Here is a 25,496-nt window from a genome sequence, read left to right on the forward strand (position 1 = left end):
ATGTGGCGTGCATATATCTGAATGTAGAAGCCCATTGGACTTATGGGAAGTGTCAATTCAGAGGGCAAGAGGATTGGGCGGGAAGGCCTCTGAGGAAGCCAAGGCAGGGCCAGCGTTTAATGTGTGCTTTATTCAACATCTCATTATAAGCATGTAGTACTTATACAATGAAGGCAAAACTGTAAATGTATAGAGCACCCTTCACTACACAGGGAAGATAAAGGTAAAACCCGCACAGCGGCAAAGGTTACAATTCTAGTGGTGATTCATACCTGCCAAGTCCTGGCAGCCCAGAAGATCTCCATTCATTGTTGCAAGTAGGCTGATCGAGTGTGGTAAAGCCATTAATCTGTAGCTGTGTCCCGGTTAGATGGTTTCCTCTCATGTGCTACTTGAACAGGTGTGACTTCCTGGTATGGGGGAACATTTGGCCATAGTAGTCATCTGTTTCAAGTCATAGCCTTGTAAGATAATAACTGGATTCTTGCTATGTACAGAACATGGAGGTGTAAGGCTGTCAAGAGAAGAAGCTTTATGCAAATAAAGGTCTTGGACCAGTGTAATTCTGTGGTTATAATCGTATGCTTTAGTTATTTATATAGATTAGCTGTGCATCTTTATTCTCGATAGAGCACATAGTGTGATTAATATATAGCAGTAGACACAGACAAATGCCATCCTAGAGGTGCCTTATGCTGAGTCTGCAGATTTTGTTGGCGAGGAATAGCCACGGTGGGGAGTTCCGTGCTAAGACAGCACTGTTAGGACAGAGCAAGAGTGCTGGAAAGGACTCGCTTTTCATATGTCAGCGTTAGACATCCACAGGTTTGAGGCAACTGCAACATCCCAAGTCCTGAGGCACTAAGGGGACAAGCATGGTAGAGAGTGTGGGTCAGGAAGACTCCACAGGGAAAGAGATCAGGGGGATGGATCTCAGAGTCAGGGATTGGCTAAATATGCTCCATGGCTCTCGGAGCACTGACTTGTGCTTCTTGAGTTCTTAAAATGCTTCCAAGAGAAGCTTGGTGATTAAAGCAGTAGGCACCTTGAAAAAGATGAAAACATTTTCCTGAGAACTAAATACTGATACCATAGCATAGACTTGCACATAAATAGAACATGTGATGTCTCATAAGTATGTAATGTCCTGTACAATTCATGTCATAAAGAGATGGAGAGGCAAATCCCCCATATCATAGCAAATAATTTATTTTATGGAATTAAACTTAGCATCACCTAAGCAAGCCTTCAGCTGAGTGTGTGCTGTTTTTGCTGAGGAAATGTGGTCACTGACGGGAGTTTAAGGGTGCAGTATAGTGAGAAAGATTTTTATTAGGAAAAACATTCAGATACCAGTTGAAAAAAATGTCTAAGAGGCTTTTAGGCCTTGGTTTCCTTGCTGATACAATGGACTTATGCCCACACATGCACATGCTTTCTAGGATTATCATGAAGCACAGCTGACACATTTAAACAAGACAAGACGGTTCTTATTAAAGAGAAAGTATCATGCACGCACACACACACAACACACAATACATATACACACAACACATACACACAGTATACAATACACAACACATAAACACACACAATACACACACACAACACACAATACATATACACACAACACATACATACACACACAACACACACACAATACATACACATGCGCAATACATACATACACATACAATACACACACCACAACGCAACACACACACACAACACACAATACATATACACACAACACATACACACACAGTACACATACATATACACACAACACATAACACAGTATACACACAACATAAACACACACAATGCACACACACAACACTTACACACACAACACATACACACAGCACATACACATGCACAATACACACACACACAACACACAATACATATACACACAACACATACACACACAGTACACATACACAACACATAAATACACACAATACACACACACAACACTTACACACACAACACATACACACAGCACATACACATGCACAATACACACACAACACACACACAATACATACACATGCGCAATACATACACATACAATACACACACCACAACACAACACACACACATGACACACAATACATATACACACAACACACACATATACACACAACACATACACACACAATACACACACAACACATACATATACACACAACACATACACACAGTATACAATACACAACACATAAACATACAATACACACACACAACACATACACATACACATACATACCACACATACATACACCACACATACTCATACTCACACACACAACACATACACACACAGTACACATACACAACACATAAACACACACAATACACACACACAACACTTACACACACAACACATACACACAGCACATACACATGCACAATACACACACACACAACACACAATACATATACACACAACACACACACACAGTACACATACACAACACATAAATACACACAATACACACACAACACTTACACACACAACACATACACACAGCACATACACATGCACAATACACACACACACACATACACATACACACACAATACATGGTACATCATTATGTACTCTGATACTAACGTATATTAGACATGCACTCCTGTTCATTCATGCAGGCTTGCAACTTATTCTTGTAATGTTTTCTCAATTAATTTAGTATGACAATAAGGCTAGAATAATGGCTTATTTCATCAAATTGTGTCTAAATAAGTTATTCTTCCACAGTTGATGAAGTAGAAAAACATAATTGTTTAACATCAAACCTAGGAGTGCTGAAAACCAAAGAACAAAGAAAAGAACAGAAACCACAAAGATTCAAATCTTAACTTTATTTGCTTTAAGGTTAGAGGTAGTTCCAGTAAATACAAAAGATATAACAGCAGGAAGCCCTTGAGCATGCAGACGGACAAAATGACCATATAGAGGGAAGGACAAGTGTTCAGTGATGTCACTGGAGCAAAACACATCCCCAAGGCAGGGACTTAAGTAAGAATGGCCTACATAGTATAGTAAACAAACACCAAAATTAGATTTTTTCATTCTAAGTCCAGAAAACAAATCAATCATTTGAAAAGCAATTAAAAGGCTTGGTTGTGTGAGTGAAATCCATTGGTGTTGCTTTCTGCTCATCGTGTGCAGAATTTGCATCAGAGGGGCGGGAGGAAAACGTGGTGACGGTTTTATATTTGATTTTTATCGGATTTATAATTTTGATACATAACCTTGACTTATTTTAAACATATAGATTACTAACGCATGATTAGGAGAGAGTTGCTTTAAAGCAAACATAAATCACGATCTAAAAATTCAAGTGGTATTGATAAACTTAGCCTACAAGAAGGTGGTAAGAACGTAGCTCATCTTACCTCCGAATGACCTTGGGATTCTTATATTTACGAGTTTGGCATGGGCCGTAAGGAAGCAGAAAGGAACTGATCAAAACAAGTCTCCTGAAACAGTCGAGTTATAGGTAGTGACCATTTCTTTAGTAACGGTTGTTTGTTCTCTGAAGACAAGTAAGAGAAGGATGAGAGGGAAGGAGACCCTGGGGATGCGAAGAAAGATGGAGGGATAAATGTCTACACGGGAGGTCAGAAAATCTGTCAGGAGGTGTTGTTCTTCAGTATCTGTAGCTATTCAGACCGGAAACAAAATGGGTTTTGCAGACGGTGACTTTGTTTTTTAAATTTAGTTTTAATCAAGTGTGCCTGTGTGCATGTGAGTGGCTCCTACTGATGCCAGGAGAGGGTGCTGCATCCTTTGAAACCACAGTTAGGGACTTTTGTGAGCCTCCCGACCTGAGTGCCAGGAACTGAACTCTGATCCCCTGTAAGAGCAGCAAGCCCTGTTAATCACTGAGCCATCTCTCTAGCCCCAGTGGACAGATTGCTTTAGTGCCTTAAATGGCTGTCGATTGAGGTGTTTTGTTTTGTTTTTGTCAATTTAAATAATTTCAAAACAGGTATGCTGTTCTGTCTAGATTAGGTCAAATCTAGCTAATTCTTTCTTTCAATCAATACCAGGTTTTAAATGCATGTTAAATATCATACATCCAAAAGAAGCCAGTGATGTTTCTAAATGTTTCTCTCGGTAAACATTGTAGCCTTCAGAGATCTGATGTATCTTCAAATAACCAATATATCCACTAGTGGCCAGGTGAGGTGGCTCAGCAGGTGACGATCTATGCTTCCAAGCCTGAGGAGGTGAGTTTAGTCCCTAGGGCCCACATAGTAGAGGGAGAAAAGGGACTCCCTGAAGTTGTCCTCTGTCTTCGACCCATGCTCTGTGGCATGTGCCTAAACAAATACAAACACAGAGTATACATACACACCCACTAGACTAAATTAATAATTGCAATCTACTTTTTCTTAAAAAGGTATTTAACGATACAATTCCAAACTGTTTTTCAAAGTAATGACCAAGTTGTTGCATGAACTTATATCAGCAAAACATTGTAGAAGAAAAGAAATGTAGAGTTTTGTAATGTTTTCTATTTGATATTTTTTTGTTTTGTTTTGTTTTTTGTTTGTTTTGTATTTCCCATATTACTCTGTTCTGTGAAAGACCTTTCTCCATAGGTCAATTAGGAAAGCACCCTGTAATTTCCCCACTTTCATATTCTGGGTCATTTTCATGGGATGATTTCTAGTTTTAAGAGATACATTGTCAGGAAAAATGGCACAGAAGTTTTCAGATCTCAAATTTGCATTTCTGGGGTCCTCTGAGGGTAATGGCGAGAGCCTATCTGCTTTTATGGTTCAAGATCTAAGTTTGTTCGGTGATGGCACTCTAGTCCCCTCTATGAAGTTTTGGGACATCAGATCCTTGCCATATGACTCACCTTTGTCAGGCAGTGTTCTAAAGAGAGAAATGGGCACTGCCCATTGGGTATCAGGAGACCTATGGTTGGAGTATGAATAGAAGCTTTGATTATGTAATTCAAGCATCCCTAATCTAAAAATCAGGTATCAGAAATGTGCTAAGATTATTCTCACCACCAATGTGACACCATAAATGGAATGTTCCACACACATCTAACATCATGGGGCTGGGTTATAGTTAAAATAAAAAGGTTCACTAAAAGTACAAAGAAACTCTTTAGGGTACGTGCATAAAATTTGTATGCAAAACTTATATTAATCTTATATTTAGGATGTTTAGGCATAAATTGTAACCTCAAAGTTTCTCTGCATTTAGGAATTTCAAAAATTAAAAATAAACAAACAAGCTTTTGAAATACTTCTTGTCCCCGCAAATTTGGATAAGCCATCCTCAACTTATAGAGTAAATTTTATGCTGACCCATGTACTGAGAAATGAGTAGCTTCAAAGAAAGCAGCAGTCAGTCACAAGAAGTGGCCATGGAGAGGTGACTTTATAAAGATGGTTCGGTCCTCCTGTAGGAGCCATGAGAAACTGGACACCAGACTTAATGAAATGGCTTGTATTTTTTTCTGGAAACCAGCTACTGTGTCCACAGGTGTGAATCTGTTCATACCAGTCTGTTCCAGACTGGGTTGGCAACTTTCTGTGGGTCATGGACAAGGTCACTTCACCTATAAACCACATCTGGTCTATGATGGGAAATTTGAAGCAGGATGAGCTCACTTTCTTTCCCACCCTGAGACTCCATGCTTCTCTGTAAAGAACAGTATCTGCCAAATATGAATATCATCAGAATGTCCATATCGGCAAACTCTGGGTTTGAGCCTCAGTGACTAAGGTAGAAGTGTGACAAGGTAATTCCCAAAGTCCCCATGCACGCATCCACATCCCAACACATGCATGCTCCCACTCACCCTTGCAAACGCTCTCTCTCTCTCTCTCTCTCTCTCTCTCTCTCTCTCTCTCACACACACACACACACACACACACACACACACACACACACACACACACACACACAGGGAAAGGGGAGAAAGAGTCAATATAAAGGATATTTGGACATTTCCGAAAGGTGTTTTTAGTAAGATGAATAAGAAAGAACTTCAACAATCCAGACAATTTCAGTTCAACGGGGCGGGGGAGTATGGCTAACGTCAGCCTTCCCTCATGTGTCTAATACATGGGAACAGCACAGAACATGTTAGCGTAGGGGAGGGCATGGAAGCACCAGTTTGTCCTGAAAACTTAGTGCAAACAACAGGAATAATGAGGCCAACACCCACAGCACCGTGGGGGTGTGACTGTTTACCGGCCTTCCACTCAGTTAGTTTTAGAAGCGATTTGAAAGAAGTGGGAAGAGTGGTCTGACATGGCTAAGTGGGAACGCTGTTCGAGTGGAAGGAAGAGACAAGAAAACTCAGAACTCTGTGGTGTGTGTGAGAGAGAGGGAGAGAGGGGGAGTGGGGGAGGGGGAGGGGGAGAGAGAGAAGACACCTGGGTGTGGGAGTGGACCATACAGTGAGCTCTGTCATGGGAGATTTAAGTAACGACAGACAGGTAATCTGCACCGTGATGTCGACAAGCGCAAATACCAGATGTAAAGAGAGCGTGTCCTGTGGGTGGGACCTGAAGCTGCCAGAAGAATGGCTGGAAGGACAGACCAAGAATAGAAACAAAGGAAACGGTCAGGCCTCAGGGGAGCCTCACCTACGGAAAGCGGGAAGGACCAGATATCTGGATCAGTGAAAATGCATAAGCCTAGCGTGGGCAAAGTCCTGGGTTCAAGCACCAGCCCTACCGAAAAATAAAATGAATAAATAACCCCAAACTAAAGAGAATATGCGTAAGCGAGGGTTCTCGATGTTGTGGTGAGCACATGAGTTGTACATATTAGTGTGTCAGCTCTATATTGCAACAGATAAGAAATGAATGGACTAAAGCCTCCTGCCCACAGTTAACCAGTGAATGACCCAGCAGGGCATAGATTAACAATGTAGACATAGTCCAGATCAAACGTGTAAGGATTAGTGTAGGAATAAAGAAGAATCCTGATCTAACAAGAAATAAGGGTTTGTGTTACCTTTCTGATACTGATGATGGCTATCCAGTGATATCAACGTCTCAAGGGGTTAATGAACCTATGAAGTTTCTCAGCGTTCTTTTCTGACAGAGATTATACAACAAAGTGCGTGTCTATGTGTGTGTGTGTGTGTGTGTGTGTGTGTGTGTGTGTGTGCATGCACGCACAAGCATGTGTGTGCGTAAAAATATTTCCTAGATTTTTCTAAAGATCCAATTATTTCCTGAGTTTTGACTATCAAGTATGTCTTTGGAACTAAAGTATCTTAGAGCCACTTTATCAAATATTTAAAAATTCCAATAAAGGATGAAAAATTGGTTTGATTCCCCCCCCTTTGGTTTTTAAATTAGTGGTAGTTTAAATTTTTATCTTTGTGGAATTTGGGTTTTATTGGCAAAAAAAAATATGCTCAATGATTTATTCCCTGATGCAGACACAGCTCAGTGGCTTAAAACAATGTTCTGCATCCACACTGTTATTATCTACATAAAGGTCCATCTTCCTGCCATGTCTTCTGTCAAGCCAGTTGGCTACAAGCACTCTTTGACGCCGCTTCTGTTCTGATTGGTTCTCCTCAGTCTATCAAATGCCACACCTGACAGGGAACAACGTGCCTTACAGGTGACAGGCACTTTGTGGTAGATTTAGACTCTGGAGAATTATTCCGTTTTAGATCATGGATCACCTCCAGGGCTTCGTTTGTTTGTTTGTTTGGTTTGGCTTTTGGTTTTAAACTTTTTCCTGACTGCTTTAGGGCATGTTAAACTGTTTCTACCAGACTTGTTTTAGCTTCCATTAACTGTGCACCAACAAAGATGTTGGCTCCTGAATTGTATTGCCATGTTATTTAAGCAAAACCCATGTAGGACTTCAATGTCTGTGTGTTTCCTTTTCCAGAGTATATTCTAACTCCTTGAATTCGGGGTGATGTCAGTTCCTCTTGGTGGTTAAGGCCTAACGCGGCCAGGCACTGAGCACAGTGGTAGCCTGGCCACACGATTACACCATAAAACACGAAAGCTCCCATTTTTAATTGGGTTATAGCTTCATCAGTAGATTTTTGTTCCATTTCACCCACTTTCCCCTCTGTGTTGAATGACTAATTTTCATATTAGTTCACTCCTATGTTGAAAATGACTTAGGCTAAATTAGTAAGATTTCTAAATCTGTACAAAGTTCTTAGTTCATGACTTACCCACATACACAGTATGTACTTGCTTACCAGCAAAGTCCTGTCAAATAAAGGTGTTACTTACCATATATATAATTTGTAATTAATATATTTGTTTTTAGAATGATAATATATATTGTTGTAGACACTAACAACAGTTTTATTTGATATTTTCCCCCTGCTTATTTGGCCTGGTTTTGTGTGGATAGTTTGCATAACTGTGTGTATGTATTTTCACATGTGTGTGGAAATGCAAGTGTGAAGATATGTATGTGTGTATGTATTATACATGTATTATGTATGTATACATGCATGCAATTTCATGTGTATTTGAAACTTGGAGGCTGGCACTGTCTTCCTCTGCTGCTTCCCACTTGTATATTAAGGAAGACAGGGTCACTCATCTGAGCCTAGAACTCAGTAGTCCAGCCACACTAGCTAGCTTGTTCCAGGGAACCCTGTTTCACCTTCAGACACCCAGAATTACGTGTGAGCTGCCATGCCTGTAGGTGCTGCCAATCAAAACTCCAGTCCTCATGCTTGCCTAGCGAGCCCTTTACCCAGCGAGCCATCTACTTGAATCTTTGTACAGATTGTTCTTAAACCTCTTCCTTCCCATCTCTCCATGGTTGTCACTGACTGCGGTGTCCCTTATACTATTACTTATTGAACTTTTACAATTAGATTCTGGAACTCTGAATGGTCATAAAATCTAAATTTGTGTATTTTAATGGAAAGAGATGTTCGTGTGATCCCAGAGTCCACCTCTGGAGCAACTGGTAAGCATCTTTGCGTGCCTGTTAGTATCCTCCCATTACACCCCATAATAACCTGTCACGTGAAGAGCAACAAGGGCAGTTACTGTTGAGCGACAGCTTGCTATGCTAGGCATGTGCTAGGCATGTGCTAGGCATGTGCTAGGCATGTGCTAAGCATGTTTGTATCATTCTCGCTGGCATAACTTTAAGATGGAAACTTTATTATTTTTATTTACAGGGATGTAAACCAACACTCATGGTGATAATAAATAACTTGTAACTCGGCTGAGTGAGGAAGCCAGTGTGTAGCAACTGATGGTAGAAAGAACATTCTAGAGGTTTTTCCCTACTAAGATTGCTGGATATAACTGGGCTGAGTAAAGTTTAGCATTTGCTGTGTAACATTGTATTTCCGGATTCTAACAGGGTTTCCGACTCCCCCTTCCATGCTTGACAATGGTGGAGTAGAGTGAGCTGTGGGCTGCAAGACAGCTAGGAGAAATGCTCCAAACATGGGGTGATGAAGGAGAAACAACAGAACCTATGTCGACGTATCCTTCATTCTTGAGGTGCAAATATCAAGTAACACATTGGGGATGAAGACAGGGGTCTGCGAGTCTGGGAGTCTGCAGGGTGGTCTGGGAGTTTGCAACTCTGGAACTCTGAGGGATGTACAGGTCTGCAGGGCTCTTGCAAGGGAATATTACTTAAGGTTTCATCCTTTTAAGACGAAGCCAGACCCACTACTTAGTCATTTATCTGTTTTTAAGGGTTATTTTAATGGTATTGCTGTATAATCCAGGCTAGTTTAAACTCTCCATTTTGTTTTATGTGTACAGGTATTACAGCAGCATGTGTGCCCATGTACCATGTCCATCCTGGTGCCCTCAGGGACAAGAGGGCATCAGACCCCCAAAGGACTGGTGTTACAGGTGTTTTTTAGTCACTGTATGGGTGCTGGGAACTAAAACTGGGTGCCCTGGAAGAGCACCAGTGCTCTCAACCTGTGAGCCATCTCTCCAGCCCCTGGCTTTGAACTCCTGATGCATCTGCCTTTGCCTGCTCAGCTGGGAGATTGTCGTATATGCTTTTTAAGGTCTCTGATGTAATCCAGTGAAGGAGTGCTCGCTTGGCACTGGTGGCTCTGAGGTCAGGCCCTCCCTTCTAAGCCAGGCAGGCCTATGTGCACAAATAAATAAACGAGAAAGAAACCACAAATAAAGCAGGAACGAACGACACCGATTCCCATCTCTTGGTGAGAGACTGGGAAGTAAAGTGTTGTTGTCCATCACTGCTTCCTACCTGGGCTTCTCCCTGGAGAATTAAAGGAGCAGGAAGAGGGGCAGGCTTAGGACTTAAAACCGAACCTGTGCGGTGTCTTCTATCCCTGTGGCAGGGCAGGTGCACAGGAAATGCCCCTCTGTGAGGCTCAGGTCCAGCAGCCTGACATGACCTCAGAGAGGCATCGAGCAAAAGGCGCTCACTCCGAGTGGGCGTCAAATCAAGACTTCAAAATCTGTGAATAAGCGTGACTCTGGTGTTATAAAGAAGGAAGAAGGGGGAGGGAGGGAGGGAGTATTTAAATGTTTAAAGTTAGCCGTGGAAGCTGGTTGTTGAACTGATGCTTTGGAAGAGATGATAAACTCTAGAGCAGACATCGCTGAAGACAGGGCCCATGTGCAGTAGAACTCAGATGTTTGTGTCAATTTCTAAAACATGTGTGCAAGAGTGGTTGATACAGGAGAGGATGGTAGAAAGGCTCCAGTGCTGAGCTCATGGAAGGTTCTGGGAGAGGCGAGTGGAGACCCGAAAACTGTATTAATTTAGCCCGATGAAAACTGGGAGAATGGAAGGCATTGTGAGATCTCAGATCGAAGCTGTTCTTAGTATTAAAATCAACATGTAATTAAAACACGGTGTTAAAACTGCAGAATATTGGGAGACAACAATCCTTGAGTAGACTCTGGGAGTTCGGAACCTCTTCTACACTGAGATCTTCGGCAAGGTCTCTGATGGGGGCCTGGGAGCAAGGGCCCTTCCTTGTTGTGAGCTGTTTCTCCATCATCGCTGATACTGTCGAAGCCAGCTCATTTCACAGTAGGGCAAGCCTGCTTCTAAGGTGTGGCTTCGGATTTACCTGCAGAGCAGAAACTGTTAAAGGGCAGTGAGAGGGTGTTCACGCACTGTATGCCTTTGGACAAGTCATCTGATTTATCTGAATGACGATGCTTCCTTTATCCACTCCCTCCACATTGTTGCACGGGACCCTGATGTACAGTAATTCCAGGAACTGGAAAGTACACGAACAGGGATTCACGTTACTTGGTTTTAGGACTGAATGCATGCAAACTGTAGTTCCCGAACTCTTAAAAATGTATACATTAGTTTCATGCTCAAAATTTCATTAAAACATCAAAAATATTTGGAAAGCCACCAGACACGCTGGACGGAAACTATTTGGTGTACCTTTCTAATAGATATGCAAAATTAAACCAGCTGGGGATGAGCGGGATGTGTTCAGTAGGAGAGAACAACCCGACACATCCCACCCTTGCATTTATTTCTGTCCCTGTACCTTGACGCTCACCATGCACCTGGCGATTACTATGGCCGTGTAGCCGTTTCTGCTTTGCCCATATCTGGCTTATCTGTGGTAAGAGTTCACTTGTAAGCAGCATACTACTTTACCTCTATACATTCGATGAGATTCTCCTGACACAAAGGCTAGTGGAAGATGCCCATTAGCCCCAGAACACCAGGTACCAAATGGTGATCCCGTTTCCCCCAGTTGCTCAAACACTACTGGCTCCTCTGTCCCAAAGTCAGACCCCATAGGTACAGTTAGTAGAGAAGCCTCTTTGAGCCACCTGGGAACTCCTCTCCTGTGACCTGTATGTTTTAAAGACAATAGTTCTGTTCTCTAAGAGGCCCCTTCAGGGCCTTGTTTATTCTTCTGTCCCTGTACTAAAAAGTAGGCTGCTACTTCTAAAGGTTTTATTAGACTCGACTTGACACTCTAGCTAAGTTTTTTGTGAGTTTTGCAGAATAATCTTTCTCTGCAAAGTCTTCATCAGCTGTTAATGGTTTTCCCAATCAGCGCAAAATGGGGGCTCTCTACGTTCTAGCATTTCTTTTCCCCTGTGCCTAAACCCTCCTACCATTAAGTCGGCATGAACTAAATTCCCTCCTGGAAAAGCCTAGTCTTTCTGCCCCTTTGACTGCCACTTGTCAAAGAAGAAATTTACATTACCAAGTGTGTTGACCGATGTACCAAGTGTTGATCGTAGCACTCAAGGCTGAGGAGGAGGAGGATTCCGAGTTTTAAGCCAGCCTGGGATATCCGTGAGATTCTGTTTCAAGGCAGTCGAAAGGGAAGGGAGGGAGGGGCATCATACTTAGAGACTGATTTACAGTTCCCACCGTAGTATCGACTAAGATTGGTTTGGTTTTCTGTCTTTGAAGGTTACTATGGACTCACTGTTTTTTTTAATGCACGTATTATATTATTTTAAGAAAATAATGTAGAACTCCAAAACATAATTTTTAAAAATTCATAGTTTGCATTTAATTTGGTAAGACAAAATGTAGTCTAAAAACTAATGGGTCAGAGCAGATAGAGGGAGGCAGGGGTAATCAGTAAAGGAATTTTTAATACTGTACCTTATTAGAGATCTTTAACCTTTTTTTTTTAAACTTATGAGATGCTCTTTTCTGAACGTCTCTGAGTACCTGAACAGAGTCTAGCTGAAAACAAAAAATGTCAAAGAGGCACATTTAAATTGTTCTCAAAATCAATCAAAAATAATGAGGTGCTGGGAAAAAGTTGTATCCTTGATAATTACATCTATCAGTATCAGAAAACAAAGGAGAACAATCGGGAAATGACAGTCCTGCTCTAAAGTAGCTCATTTAAAAAGGCTAATGAAAAAAAAGGTCTCTTTTAGAAATGGGGCTAAATTAGCATTTCAAGTAAATTGACAACCTAAGCGTTGATCAAGGCCAATCTGGGGCCCAAACAATGGAACTTCTGTTTCTACTTCACCTGCTTTTAAGAGAAATTATCTCACTTGACTTTTTGTTGTTGTCTTTGATATAAGTGGAAGCAATTGTCCTGAGGGGAGGTGACAGTCCTCCTGCACTCTGCTGCATCGGGTCACCCTCAGGCATGGGGCTTCATGGGGTTCTGTTTATCCCTGTGACTGAAGGAAGATGATCTTGTTGGAAAGTCGTGGACAGACTATTGAGCGGTGTCCCTGTTCTCAGACCGAGAAGGGGATTGATGTAACTGTCTATTAGACAGGGGACTCATCCTTCTCTTTATAGCCACAGCCTAGGTTTGGGACCAATGGTTGAAAGCTAGGGGGAAAGGAAGATTCAGGTCTAGAATTAGGGTGAATCCTTGGTAATCCCAGTTATACAGAGCTCCCCCAGGATCGGGGCCACAGGCTAGCTCTGTATGCTCAGAGGGTGGCGTGCAGGTGCACACTGACCTCAGACAGTTAGATAAGAATCTATTGTAATGACTACTTTATAGCCATTCCAATTTACTATTCTAAATACCTGAAGGTGAAAATGAATTTTATACCACAGCGTTCGCAGGGACGCTTGTAGCACAGCCCGATTTGCATGGCTTGTCTTTGAGGAAACTGGCGGTGGGGGGAGGCTGAGCTAGATGAAGCTTCAGTATTTAGAAATTATGGTGCCTTCTTTTGAATTTCTGTCTGGCTGCAGATTTGGGCACATGTAGATATGGACATGGCCATGTCGATATAGAACAGAAGATGGCATTTTAGACACCGCGAGGATGTAGAGAATTAGCATGTGAATTATCAATACTGACACACGCGTATTCTTTTCACGAGAGAAAACTTACAGGGGTCTTTAAATGTGTCAGTTCATTTTGAAGATAGCCATAAGTGCTGCCACTTTATTACCTTGGCTTTTCAAGTGACTTTATTCTTTATTAGTGGACGAGAAGGGAAAAAAAAGCCCTTAGTACTTTTGAGCACCATCCTCATCAGTCATAATTTTTGGAGACAGTTTCCGACATGTTCCGTGTTTTACTGTGCTAACAAGAGAAAAGGCTAGCCATTAAGTTTATGTTTCTTTGTTTTTCAGCAAGGTCACATATCAGGAATGATGCTTGAAGTATGCTAATAAACAATATATAATGTAGGTCATCAGGGAGTAAGAAATATTTTCTAACTAGTTCTAAAGGGAAATAGAGTTACAAACGGGATGAATGTTATTTACACAGCACGTGTCGCTCTATATGTCACCGTCAAAGGGTCTCGTGAACAGCTCCATGCAGTAAATCCTCCTCCTTGATTGTCAGGGCATTGGAAGTCCTGGTTAGATTTAGACTCAGTCCACTGGATTCTAACGTGCATCGAGTAGTGGGTTATGTAGACCTGTGCATTGGAGACGTGCCTGAGCCTTTAGGGTTGCTAGGCATACTGTCCCTTGTTGTAGGAGAAAATACCATGTAGATTATAACAATTATGAAATAGTTACATTTGTGGCATTTATCCTTTGTGATCTCAAGTGAAATTACACTTAATTTCATACTTAACTTTATTTTTTATGCCCCGAACAACTTGAGCTCCTCACAATGCGTTATAATTTACGACCCACATTAACTTATGACTCCTGTTTCATATTAGTACCTGTAGCAAAATGTGTTATGTGAAGCCAAGTGAAATGACAATCTGCAGGAATTATTACAACCAAGTGTCATGTGCACACTTTTACAAGTGTCATTTCCCCCCGTTTACAGGTGCACTATTCCTTATTTGTTTATTTCATCGTAGCAGATTTCATTTTTAGAACGCTTTTGACTGTAGATAATCATATGGTGCAATCTGTAGGACACCCTCAGTTCTTTAAGCTCTGCATCCACCCCACATGCATCGAAAGAGAATCGGTCTTGAAGGCAGGAAGCCACACTGCGTGCTTCATCTGAGATTTGAGTGACATTACTTCTCCTCCTGTTCCTTTGCCTCAGTGGCCTCAGACATGCCTGAGGCACTGCGTGGATGCCCTAAACTATATCATAAATACTCTGCTCCATCTATTTCACTGGGCTGTGGTGTTTAATCTGCAACCATTTCCTAAGAGAAAATGCATATTTAAACGAGAGGAATTAGAATCTCAAAAGCATTACCTACACTTCAGACTTTGCACAAAAATACCTCCTTACGAGAATGATTATCTATGAATCTGTGTGTTTTGCCTGCGTGTATGTCTGTGCACCATGTTGGTGCTAGCTGCCTGTGGAAGCTCCCCTGGAGATGAGTTATAGGGTCGTGTGCATCTGTGTGGGTGTTGGGAACTGAACTCGTGTCCATTGCTCAGCCACCTCTCCCGCCCCATTGTCTAAAACGCCATGAATTTTAAGTCATTTTACTAGTCATTTTACTTCCACACTTCTGGGAGCAAAACTACCATGATTTTAGTCAGAACTAAAGCGTGTCTGATACTTAAAGGCATTGATTTTTGAAACTGAGCCATGTATTGTGAGTATTTTTAACACTCTAGTCTATTTTTGAGCTTAAGAGCATTTATATTATTTGTTATCATTATTTCATAATGTGGGGCCTTTGTTCCTCCTAAGTGGAATAGCTTGTAGTGTAGGCTGTCAACTCTCAGTGTCTCGATAAGAAGCTCATGGTGCTGTGTCGGGGAAATCCACAGAATGTTAATTAGCCACATAGACAAAAACCAACATCTTGGGAAGACCGTTCTGTGGTCAGGGTTGGTTTTTTGTGTGTTTTTTTTTTTTTTTTTGTTTTTTTGTTTTTTGTTTTTTGTTTTTTGTTTTTTGTTTTTTGTTTTTTTTATTTTTTGTCCCCCTCTGGTTTGTGTTGGGTGGGAGCATTCATTTATGCACGTGTGTCTAAGTAACCATGTTCCTCCTTGTTTTCTCAGAAGAAGACCTACCAGTGTATCAAGTGTCAGATGGTTTTCTACAACGAGTGGGACATCCAGGTTCATGTGGCAAATCACATGATTGGTGAGTGAGATCCACCCACCCCTTACTACTCCTGTTTTCCTCACATGTGTGTACATCAGTGCCTATGTAATTAAACAGCATTAAGGATGAATTAATTGTTCCGCCATCAATGCTTTACCTAGGTGTGATTGATTTTTTTTTTATTCCTCTTATTAGACCTGGTAAGGCATTAGCGTGTTTTATTTTCTGCAAGGGCTAGTTTAGACTTCTGCAGAGGATTATCTGTGTTCTGCCAGTCAAAGCACAGGTGATTAGCAAATTAAACTTGTAATCATTTTTGCATTATTGAAAGCTAACAGGAATGGTTAATGAACTGGATGCTACCTTTCCATAGAGTTTTACACCATTTAATTTCAGGAGTTGTTATGATAATAGCACTGCTGTGTGTTGCTTAAGCATCTTTGTATCAAAATCCAAAGTCGTGAGTTTTGTGATAGGGAAACATAAATAATTTAAATTGCCATAAAATAGTTTTATCACTATGGTTTCAGCAGCCTGCAAATAATCACGATCATAAAAATCATGTAAAGAATTCAGGAATCAGTTTTTTATTTTCCATCAAATTTTCCACAGAGCTCTGTAGAAGTGGATAGGGAGAAGACCTCTGAAGTCACTCCAGGCCAGTGACTTTAGGGTCGTGCTCCTATTAGATAGGCTGGAACTAAAGCGACAGCTTCTCCACTTATTCATGGTGCCCCATTATCCATTCAGTCCTCAGGGGTTACTGCCTGGTTTTTGTTTTTTAATTTGATAATCACTTAGTAATCACGCTAAGAGTTTTACCAGCCAATTAAACTTTATCAAGCACATCTTTTGCTACTAATAAAATGACAATCACTATTATTGTGTTCTATTTTTGCTACTCATTTATGTTTTTATACCGTGAGGGGTTTTTATTTATTTCATAATTCTTGGTGTTTTATAAATCCACAAATAAGTGGGATATAACATTTTAAAGTCCAGTTAACCTTCTATTCAGCTAATAGAAACTTTGTAAGATAGGAAGGCAAATTCAGCATGGAATTTGTTTCCAGGTGGGCTATCTTGTATTTCACAGCAAGGACCAGAGCTCTAAGTAATTCTATTCTAGGGTTACCCCAGCTGCCACCTCTGCTCAGGAAAGCTCACCATAACAGAACTTGCAACATTGTTTTTACTAAAATTCAAGAGCATGTAGGAAAAATTAATAACTTTTCAATAGCTTTACGTTTTTTTCAAGACTTTTTGGACAATTGTTACTGATTAAAAAAAAATAAAAGTGGTTGACTGCAACGTACAACATATACATGACGCTTGAACTATTGATCGTTTCATGTCTCTATTTTCTATGTTTAAGTATGAAGATTATTAGTAATGTCTTATGCCTTAAAGTAATATATTCTTCACCATGGCAGGATAGTATTCAAAGGTCTTCTTAAGCCCTCAGAAGATAATCACAGCATGGAAGGGATTCAGAGAACGCTCTCTGCAAATTGCCTCCTGTTCAAATCCTGGAAAAAAAAATAGTCCATGTGAATTTCCACAATTGGTTCCCCTCTTCCTCCTCCCCCCTCCTCCTCTTCCTTCTCCTCCTCTTCCTCCTCCTCTTCCTCCTCCTCTTCCTTCTCTTCCTCCTCCTCCTCCCCCTTCTGCTCCCATTAAGAGAAAGGGGTAGAAAAACTGAACGATTCCTTCCAGACGGTACCTGTCCGTATTTACCTGTCTCTGTTTCTCCATCCTTGCTTGGTGGCAGCAGTCACAGACTCTGCCTCATGTCACAGGTTTCAGTAGCCTCAACCTTCAAGCTTTCTAGCTACAGAAAAAGGTGTAGTGAGCCCTGCGCTTCCGTGCAGACCCCGTCGATGTACATTCAGCCTCTGCGTTTCTGATTTACCCAGCATGCACTTGCGCGTGGAGGCGGCATCTCGGCTGCCGGGTTAACATCTTTGCCACAAGTGGGATCTCGACTGAATTTCTGCCATTGACTCACCCCGGTCATCCCCCGCCTTCTCCGTCCCCTTCTCTTCCTGGTTCTCTTGCATTCCTCCATTCCTTCGTTAGCGCCTTCCCAAGTCTCCCTTCTCTGTAATAGTGGATTCGCACGACACTCACCTCCCCTTGGGATCTGAGCATTTAACAATTCACCTTCTGTCAGAAACGCAGATCCCTTTCCTTTTCACGGAGGGCCCGCTTATTTAATATTCAGGCTATTTTTTAATAATGAGATATCTGATTCTCTTGCACTCAAGGCCTAAACAAATGAATAGCATCCACTTAATTGCTTTGCCTGTTGACCAGGCATCCAAGTTCTTAAACTCCATTCTCCTTGTTAATATCTAGAGAGAGAATGTGGAACAGGAGGGAGTCGCCAAGGCTAAGATGCCCCTTTTTAAAATCCCAGTGTGATTCTTAGTCTTTCAAATGAGGCAGGCAGCATTATTTTGTTGGCTAAAATACCTCCACTGAGGCTAGGTATTTTTAGATTGTGTATCTGTGTGTATTTTTTATCTAATAAAAAAATAATCTGAACTAGACATTTAGTAGGGGAAGAGGGATTAGGGACTGTCTGAAAGCCTCTCACTCTGTTAAAAGGGTGGGTGGTGTTTCATTGCTTTCATTTTGCAATAAGTCTAGAGGAAGGGCCCTGACTCCTGATAGAAACGTGGTCTGCAGATGCTTCAAGGAGCTGGGACTCAAAAGCCCCCTATGCCACTCGTCCTTTGCTTTTTTCTGGGGAGCACCTATGCTTTTTAAGTAACCTCCAAGCCTCTTCTTTCTGAATACACTGGTTTCATGCCGTTGGTGAGAGACATTTGAGAAAGGAAATCTACCAGGAGCATGAGTGCTGTTTGCAACGAGGTGTAGACACATGATCTCAGGTGCGTGAGTAAATACTTGACAAAAACATAATTCCCATTTACCACATTTTGACATGTTTTGCATAATTATGAATATATTATATGTGTGTGTATATATGTATGTATACCCACACATTCAGACCAGTAATTCCTTAATTAGTTAAGGGATTTTTTTTTCTTTGCATACACATACTCAGAGAATGAGGGAAAGGCTTGGGGGAGGGAGAGAACCATACAACATTTTAACACCTTTCCTAGAACAGGTTAATGTCTGTGCAGATGAGAATTTTTTTGTCTCCTTTTGTTCCTTTCACACAGTCTTTGTTCATTTTTTTAACCATAAAGAAGCCATTGTGCACCATGACTTTTAATGCATATCTGCCTTTCTCTTTCTATCGAGTGGTAAAGATTTATTGTTATTTTCCTCTGTGAGATTTCTGGTTACTATTATTTGGTACATATTAACAACAAAGAGGTGGGACCAGGAAATCTAAATGTATTTAAGCCAGCGAAGGGATTGCCTCATATAAAATTACGAGGCTCGGCCGTAGTAGAGTAAATCTGTAAGTGCTCGGAATAAAGGGTTGTTAGGCATGAGATGAGATAAAGAGATTCCGTTGCCAAGAACTGTTTACGAGGAGTTTAATTTTTTCACTCTGATAATTCTTGACCAATAATTACCAGCCTCTAATTATCTATTTTAGTTAGAAAGAAATTCTGTTCACTATGGAGGTTGGCACTGCCACTACTAACACATAAATCCCTAAAGAGAAGAATGTGTTCCAAACAGCCACAAACAACTGTCTCCTGAACACAGTGAGCGAATTGTGAGTGGCTGGTGAGAGGCAACCAGCAGTATGCTCACCACGAAGGGCCAGTCAGCCTGACAAAGAAAGGACGGAGGGGGAGAGGGGCCATTATCCTTGGAATGGATTGTTGGAGCCTCGGACTTCAGAGAGAAGTAGAGAGGATGCCGTGGCCATTTCTAGCCCTCCCTCTGTAGTTTGTAGATGGATGATGGAGGACTGCACACACATCACGTACCTATGGATTACTTTGAAACATCTACTTAGAAATAGCTTGTTTTCATTTCATTTATCTCTTCATGTTTTTACAAGATTGTATTATAATGATTGCATGTAAGGAACCAGAATATCCCGTCTCATAAAAAAAAAAAAAGACTGGAAAAATTCAGACTTGCTAGTGTGTTTATCCTTGAAGGTCAAGCATGACCCTAGCTAGCATTCTAGGGAAGAAAATATGTTTATCTCTTAGAGAAGCAAACATGGAATTCGGTATATTTAACAATAGCTGACCTGAAAAGAGCTGTGCAAAGATGTTCTGTTTTGATCCTGGTCTCAGATACTTGGTATCTTATGGATAATTATTTTCAAGACCGTGAACACTTATACAATGCATGCAGAAATATGTGTAGCCCATGTGGTATGGAACATGTGCTATGTATCACCAATGTCAAGACAAAAAGAATGCATAAATCAGTTTAGAAGAATTCAGTGAAACTCTAGCCTGTTCTTACAGTAACCGACACTCATGCCTTACAGTCTGTCTGATGCCCAGGGTGACAGAGGGTATGCCTCCCCCTTCTTTACGAGGTGGCTTGTTTTCTAACTGGTCATCAAGGCTTGGTGTAGAGTTCTGTGCCACCTCTGAAACACTTCAGCTCGAAAGCTCTTGCTTTAGAATAGAGAAAAGCTAATACATTGGGTTCCAGAATAGCTTTGGATTTTACTTGACTCTGAGAGAAATAAAATATTTTGACCTTTGCATAAAAAGTCAATGAGCTATACTTTAAATTCTCTTCTTCCATTGGCAGTTATAAAACTAATGAATAAAAATGAATTTGCCATAATGCGTATAGGTATGAGTATATGTAAGATGTGTGTGTGTGTGTGTGTGTGTGTGTGTGTGTGTGTGTGTGTGTGTGTGTGTGTGTGTGTGTACGTGAGAGAGACCACGTATACCGTCTTAAGGAATATAAAGTCATGGAGATTCTTTGGAGCCATGATTAACATTCACTCTAAATGGGGCTATTGGATTTAAAAATTCTTAATTTGATCACCTAAAAATTCATGGAATTAAGAAATCAAGCATTTGATGTTGCATATGAGGAAGCACTGGCTTATTTCATCAAGAGCTGGATTAAAAAAGATGAAATCTGGGCACTTTAATGGTAAGAGAAAGCTACCCTCATGTGGGCAATGCTGGCTTATTTGAAAAGCCCATAAAGGGTTTCTGCATGGGCCATACAAAAGGGGTACTTTCTCTTTAATAGCCATCTGTACAGGAGAGATGAGAAGTGGGCCAGGTCATCTCTCCTCAGCTGTCACGATATTAACGTAGGTAATGGAGCAAGCTCAGCGTTCTGCTGGGTGTTGTTTTTCATAGATGTTCATCGATTTACACAGATAATTCTATTTATTTCTTAGAGTTGGTCCAAGTGAGCCAGGCAGAATAACAAACACCAAGGCATTTCAGATGACTTTATCTTTGTTTATAACGTTAACTTTTGTCTAAAAAAAAGAAAAAAATGGTGTCACACCTACTGTGCAGATGGCCGCGTGATCTGTAAGCCAGCCAAAACATTTAAACAAATGTGTGATCTGGGGATAGATTAAATAAAGGATAAAGTGGAGTGTGGGCCACAAATTCTAATAATCAGATAATTTTAAGTTGTGTGCAGTGTGGAGCCACGGCCACAGCGATAGCTATGAGAGCTTGCCAATGACAGCAAGGTGCCGTATAGATCTCAGGATGGAGTCCGTGGCCTGGTAGGCCCCAGTTTCAGAACCACACGTTTGCTGTACAGCTGGCTGCTCTGTATGGGGACATCAGATAAAACTTATGGAAAATGAAGTGTTATTGCTTAGCCTGAAATTATTCAGAGAGGGAATTTTCAGACAGTAGCTGAAAACAGAATTCGTGTTACCAATGAAGCGGACTGTAGATATGAAGAGGCTTTAATTATCTGCGCAATTTAACAAAAATCCAAGATGTATTCAGAAAGGACGGCCAGTAGTAGTATAGCTCCGCGGTTTGCCGAGAGCAGAGGGCTGTGGGAACTTCCCGAGCCTTGTCTACCGTCAGCCTTCCTAAAAGCAAGGACAGCGGAAAAGATAAGTACCTCCTGGAATAAGAAGGGGAGTCTTCATGAGCTCAGAGTTTGCAGTCACAGGGTTCAAGAGATTCAGGGTGACAAACTTTGCGCTCGGCCCCTGCTTGGTGTTATTAAAACACAAATCACCATGTTTATTCCTGGGTTTAGCAGCCATGGCTTACAAGAGGAAAAGGTATTAGCAGTTAGTGTGGTGTCTGACTTACTAACCCCAAAGAACATCTCCTAGACATTCCTTATGTTAATTTTCTGAAAGAAAGAAGATTTTCCTGAGCTTGTAGACAGACCCCACATTTCCATTTCCTGTCACCTTTTAGGACTTGCTGCCCTTTGCAGGGCCACATTAACAGCCTAGCTCTCAGGCAGAATGGCTGCCGGCCTGGCCTCTACAGTGGGTATGGGCAGTGCCATGCAGCCCTGCTTCAGAGTCTCATTTTCTCCTCGCCCTTGACTTCTGTAGTCTATGCCACATGAAGTTTGCAGAACATTTCTGAATGGAGGCATGGGAATTCACCCGTTCGACGCGAGCATGCTCGCACACAGGCACGCTCATGTGCACACCGCTCGTATGGATCTTGACCTATTTCCACAGGATCCAACCGCACCCAGCCAAAGAAAAGGTCTCTGATGACCCATTTAGACGGTTATTTCTTAGTTCCAGGGCCATTGATAGCAGTAAACAAAGGAGCGGAGAGCCAATATGGAGAGTGGGTGTCGAACTTCAGCTGCTCATACTGTAGCACTTGGAGAGCTGACGGGGTTCCGTAGGTCACCTTTAGAATTATGCCTATGACAGCAGTAGCTACCTGCCAAGATTGCAAGGTATCTCACGGCTCTCAGGATGGCGCCTGTGGCCCGGTAGGCCTCAGTTGGAGGGGTACACATTTGCTGTACAGCTGGCTGCACCGTATGGGGCAGCCGTGTGGGCTGTTAGGGAGCTGGAAAGGAGACAAGCATGAAATTTCTTCTAACCCCAACTCTGTTTTTCTGTACTGTTGGCTGCTTCTCAGATCCTTGACAAAAAAACCAATCAGGCACCCTTTAATCCGCCTGTGATTACCACTGGTATAAAAAGAGAAGCATAATGAGGAAAAATGCCTCGTTTTGTTGCCTTCAAAAGCCAACAAATTGGAGTTAACTTGACAGGAAGTGGCTTAATAATTAGATTATTTATTTATTCCTGACACATATCCCCCTGTTACTAGTCTCAGGAGACCCTGTAGATGCTACGATTTTCAAGCTGCCATTACTTCGCTGTCTTCTGCGAACAAAGAAGCTACTGTCTATCAGTCAATTAAATGCAGTCTTTAAGCAGAGGCTGCGAAGTCCTCAATGGAGAGAGCCCAGGGACACTGTGGCTGATGATTCCTTTCTCTGTACTGTACATCACTCTCTGAACGAAGGTCCCCACAGAGACGGAACAAAGTCATGCATTAAAATATCACTTGTTGATTTGTTTGCTAATGAAGAGCCATTGGACTGTTTGTGTATTTCTGTGGCAAAAATTGTTGATAAAAGGGCCTACTTGCAAGCCTATCTCGGTTCATCTGCCCGGAGTGCTTGTTTAAGAGTTATTAAAATTAAAGTCAACAAACAGCAGAATTGGGGGTGGGATCTCTGTGATAACAAGTATCCTCTCTCTTTCCATCCAATTCAGCCCACAAAGGTGGGAAGCATGGGCCAACAATGTCACAGCAGTGGCTTTGAGGTAACACACACACACACACACACACACACACACACACACACACACTTTGTTTTCTCTTGTAGACAAATGCCCTTTCTCAACGTTTAGGAGTGCTACCTTTCGAGAACGAGACGTTAGTATCCCTTTATGCTGATAATCTGTCAACCCCCCCTTTCCCTGCATATTGAAAGCTATTTCTCTAATGGTATAGGTAACTATTTCTCTAACCTGAATATTCCTAGAAGTTTTAGAAAGGAGCTAATAAAAGTGACCAAGGTAGGTCAGAAGCAGGACCCTAGCCTCGTGTCCTGGACAGAGCTGTGTCTTTGTGCCTCTGTCTCTTCTGGTGTTGTCTTTCTCCTTTTTCTTTCTTCTGTGATATTTTATGTGCATGTCGGTGGTACGGAAGTTTCCTCTAGACTCAGTGCCAGTGCCTTACTGCATTCCTTATTTATTCTTGCCCCGAGTTTGCCCATCTTTGGTACACTCCTGAGTTTCCATTAAATGCCTTGGTGGTTGGAATGGACAGCTGAGAGACTAATCTAATCTGCAAGACTAGAGACCCATCTGAGCTCGGAAACTTAAATAATATTATGACAGCCCTCTGATGAAATATTTAGTTGTGGCTCAGCCACTGAAAGAGATTATACATTTGGAGTTTAAACCGGGGACCCTGGACTTTGCCAAGTGTTTCTCTCTGTTGCACCAGGCTTTGTAAGGAGCATTCAAGGATTTAACTCTAGCTTTCACAGTCGTCGGACCACAGGCTGTAAAGCATGAATTCAGACATTGCCAGGTTGCTGTGTCTCCTCTCCCCACCCTGTTATTCCAACTCATTTGTTAGAAAAAGCTTAGGTACTCGGAGGTGTTCTGTAATAGAAAATGAATTTGAAACCCTTTCATTAATTGGTGATTAATATGTTTCAGGATTAGTTTAAGCAGAGCTCTACCTCCTGCCCAGTCAAGTATGTTCTGGTTGATATCCAATTATCTGCACCTTCGTCGTTATTATGTCTTAATATTTCGGATATGATACCAGAAACTTGAGAGTCATGCTAATGAGGAGCATAGAGCAAGAATTAACCAATGACATACTCAATGATCCTTGGTGAAGAGTCTCTCTCCTTCCCCCGAACACATTGCTTCGGCGCCCTGTGAGCCCTGACTGAGAAGGCAGACTTCCAGCTACAGCAGGCGAGAATTAGAAAATCAATCCTTCTCCCTTTTAAATAATGCGGTCTCGAATTTGCAGCGCGTTCACCTCAAACCATTGTTTTATTTCATTTCTCGGAGGATAGCACAGGACTCGGCGAACCTATTTGTGTTTCCCAGATAGGAAACACTGCATTCCCTCACCCCGCCCTCTAAACAAACTGCACGAAGTCATGCCTCCAATGGATGCTTAATTCAGGCTAATTTGCTGTCCCTGTAATATTTCACTAAGGAAACATGTTTCCCTGCCAATCCTTTATTCCCATTCTCCAAGACACAGTGTCATGCTGTAGACCGGCCACACCTCCATTCAGTGTTTTTCCCCCAGGTCCATTCACTTGTGAGAGATCTGACTTAGTCCCAGGAGCTGTCCCTGCTGGGGTGGCTTGTGCCTGGTATTGCCGTGTGGTGCCCAGTGTCATTGCACGGTGCCACTGTTGTTCTGTGTGTTACCCTTCCTATGCTGTAACGAAGCCACATCAGTAATTGCAGTGAGGGGTGATTGTCACACAGGGATCCCACTATGCCTTGGGGTCATTTGCACCATGTCATCCTTTCTATTGTTACTATTACTTATCATCTTCTTGACTCCCTCGCTGCACAACTTGCTGTTGGCCACCAGTGCACCATGGAGGGGAATCTTGAAGAACAAGGGAGACTCCACTTTTCCTTCTCTGAGGAAC

The 25,496-nt window shown here is 41.8% G+C and overlaps 1 protein-coding gene across 1 annotated transcript in view; it reads left to right on the forward strand.

Annotated features, from left to right (window-relative positions):
- The window catches only part of Znf521 (zinc finger protein 521), a 282,823-nt gene that overhangs the window by 140,690 nt on the left and 116,637 nt on the right, over window positions 1–25,496 (forward strand). The window contains 1 exon segment of the mRNA XM_032885752.1: window positions 15,860–15,944. Within this exon segment, the coding sequence (XP_032741643.1) occupies window positions 15,860–15,944 (85 nt within the window).

This window comes from Rattus rattus, chromosome 15 (genome assembly GCF_011064425.1).
Source record: "Rattus rattus isolate New Zealand chromosome 15, Rrattus_CSIRO_v1, whole genome shotgun sequence".
NCBI lineage: Eukaryota > Metazoa > Chordata > Mammalia > Rodentia > Muridae > Rattus > Rattus rattus.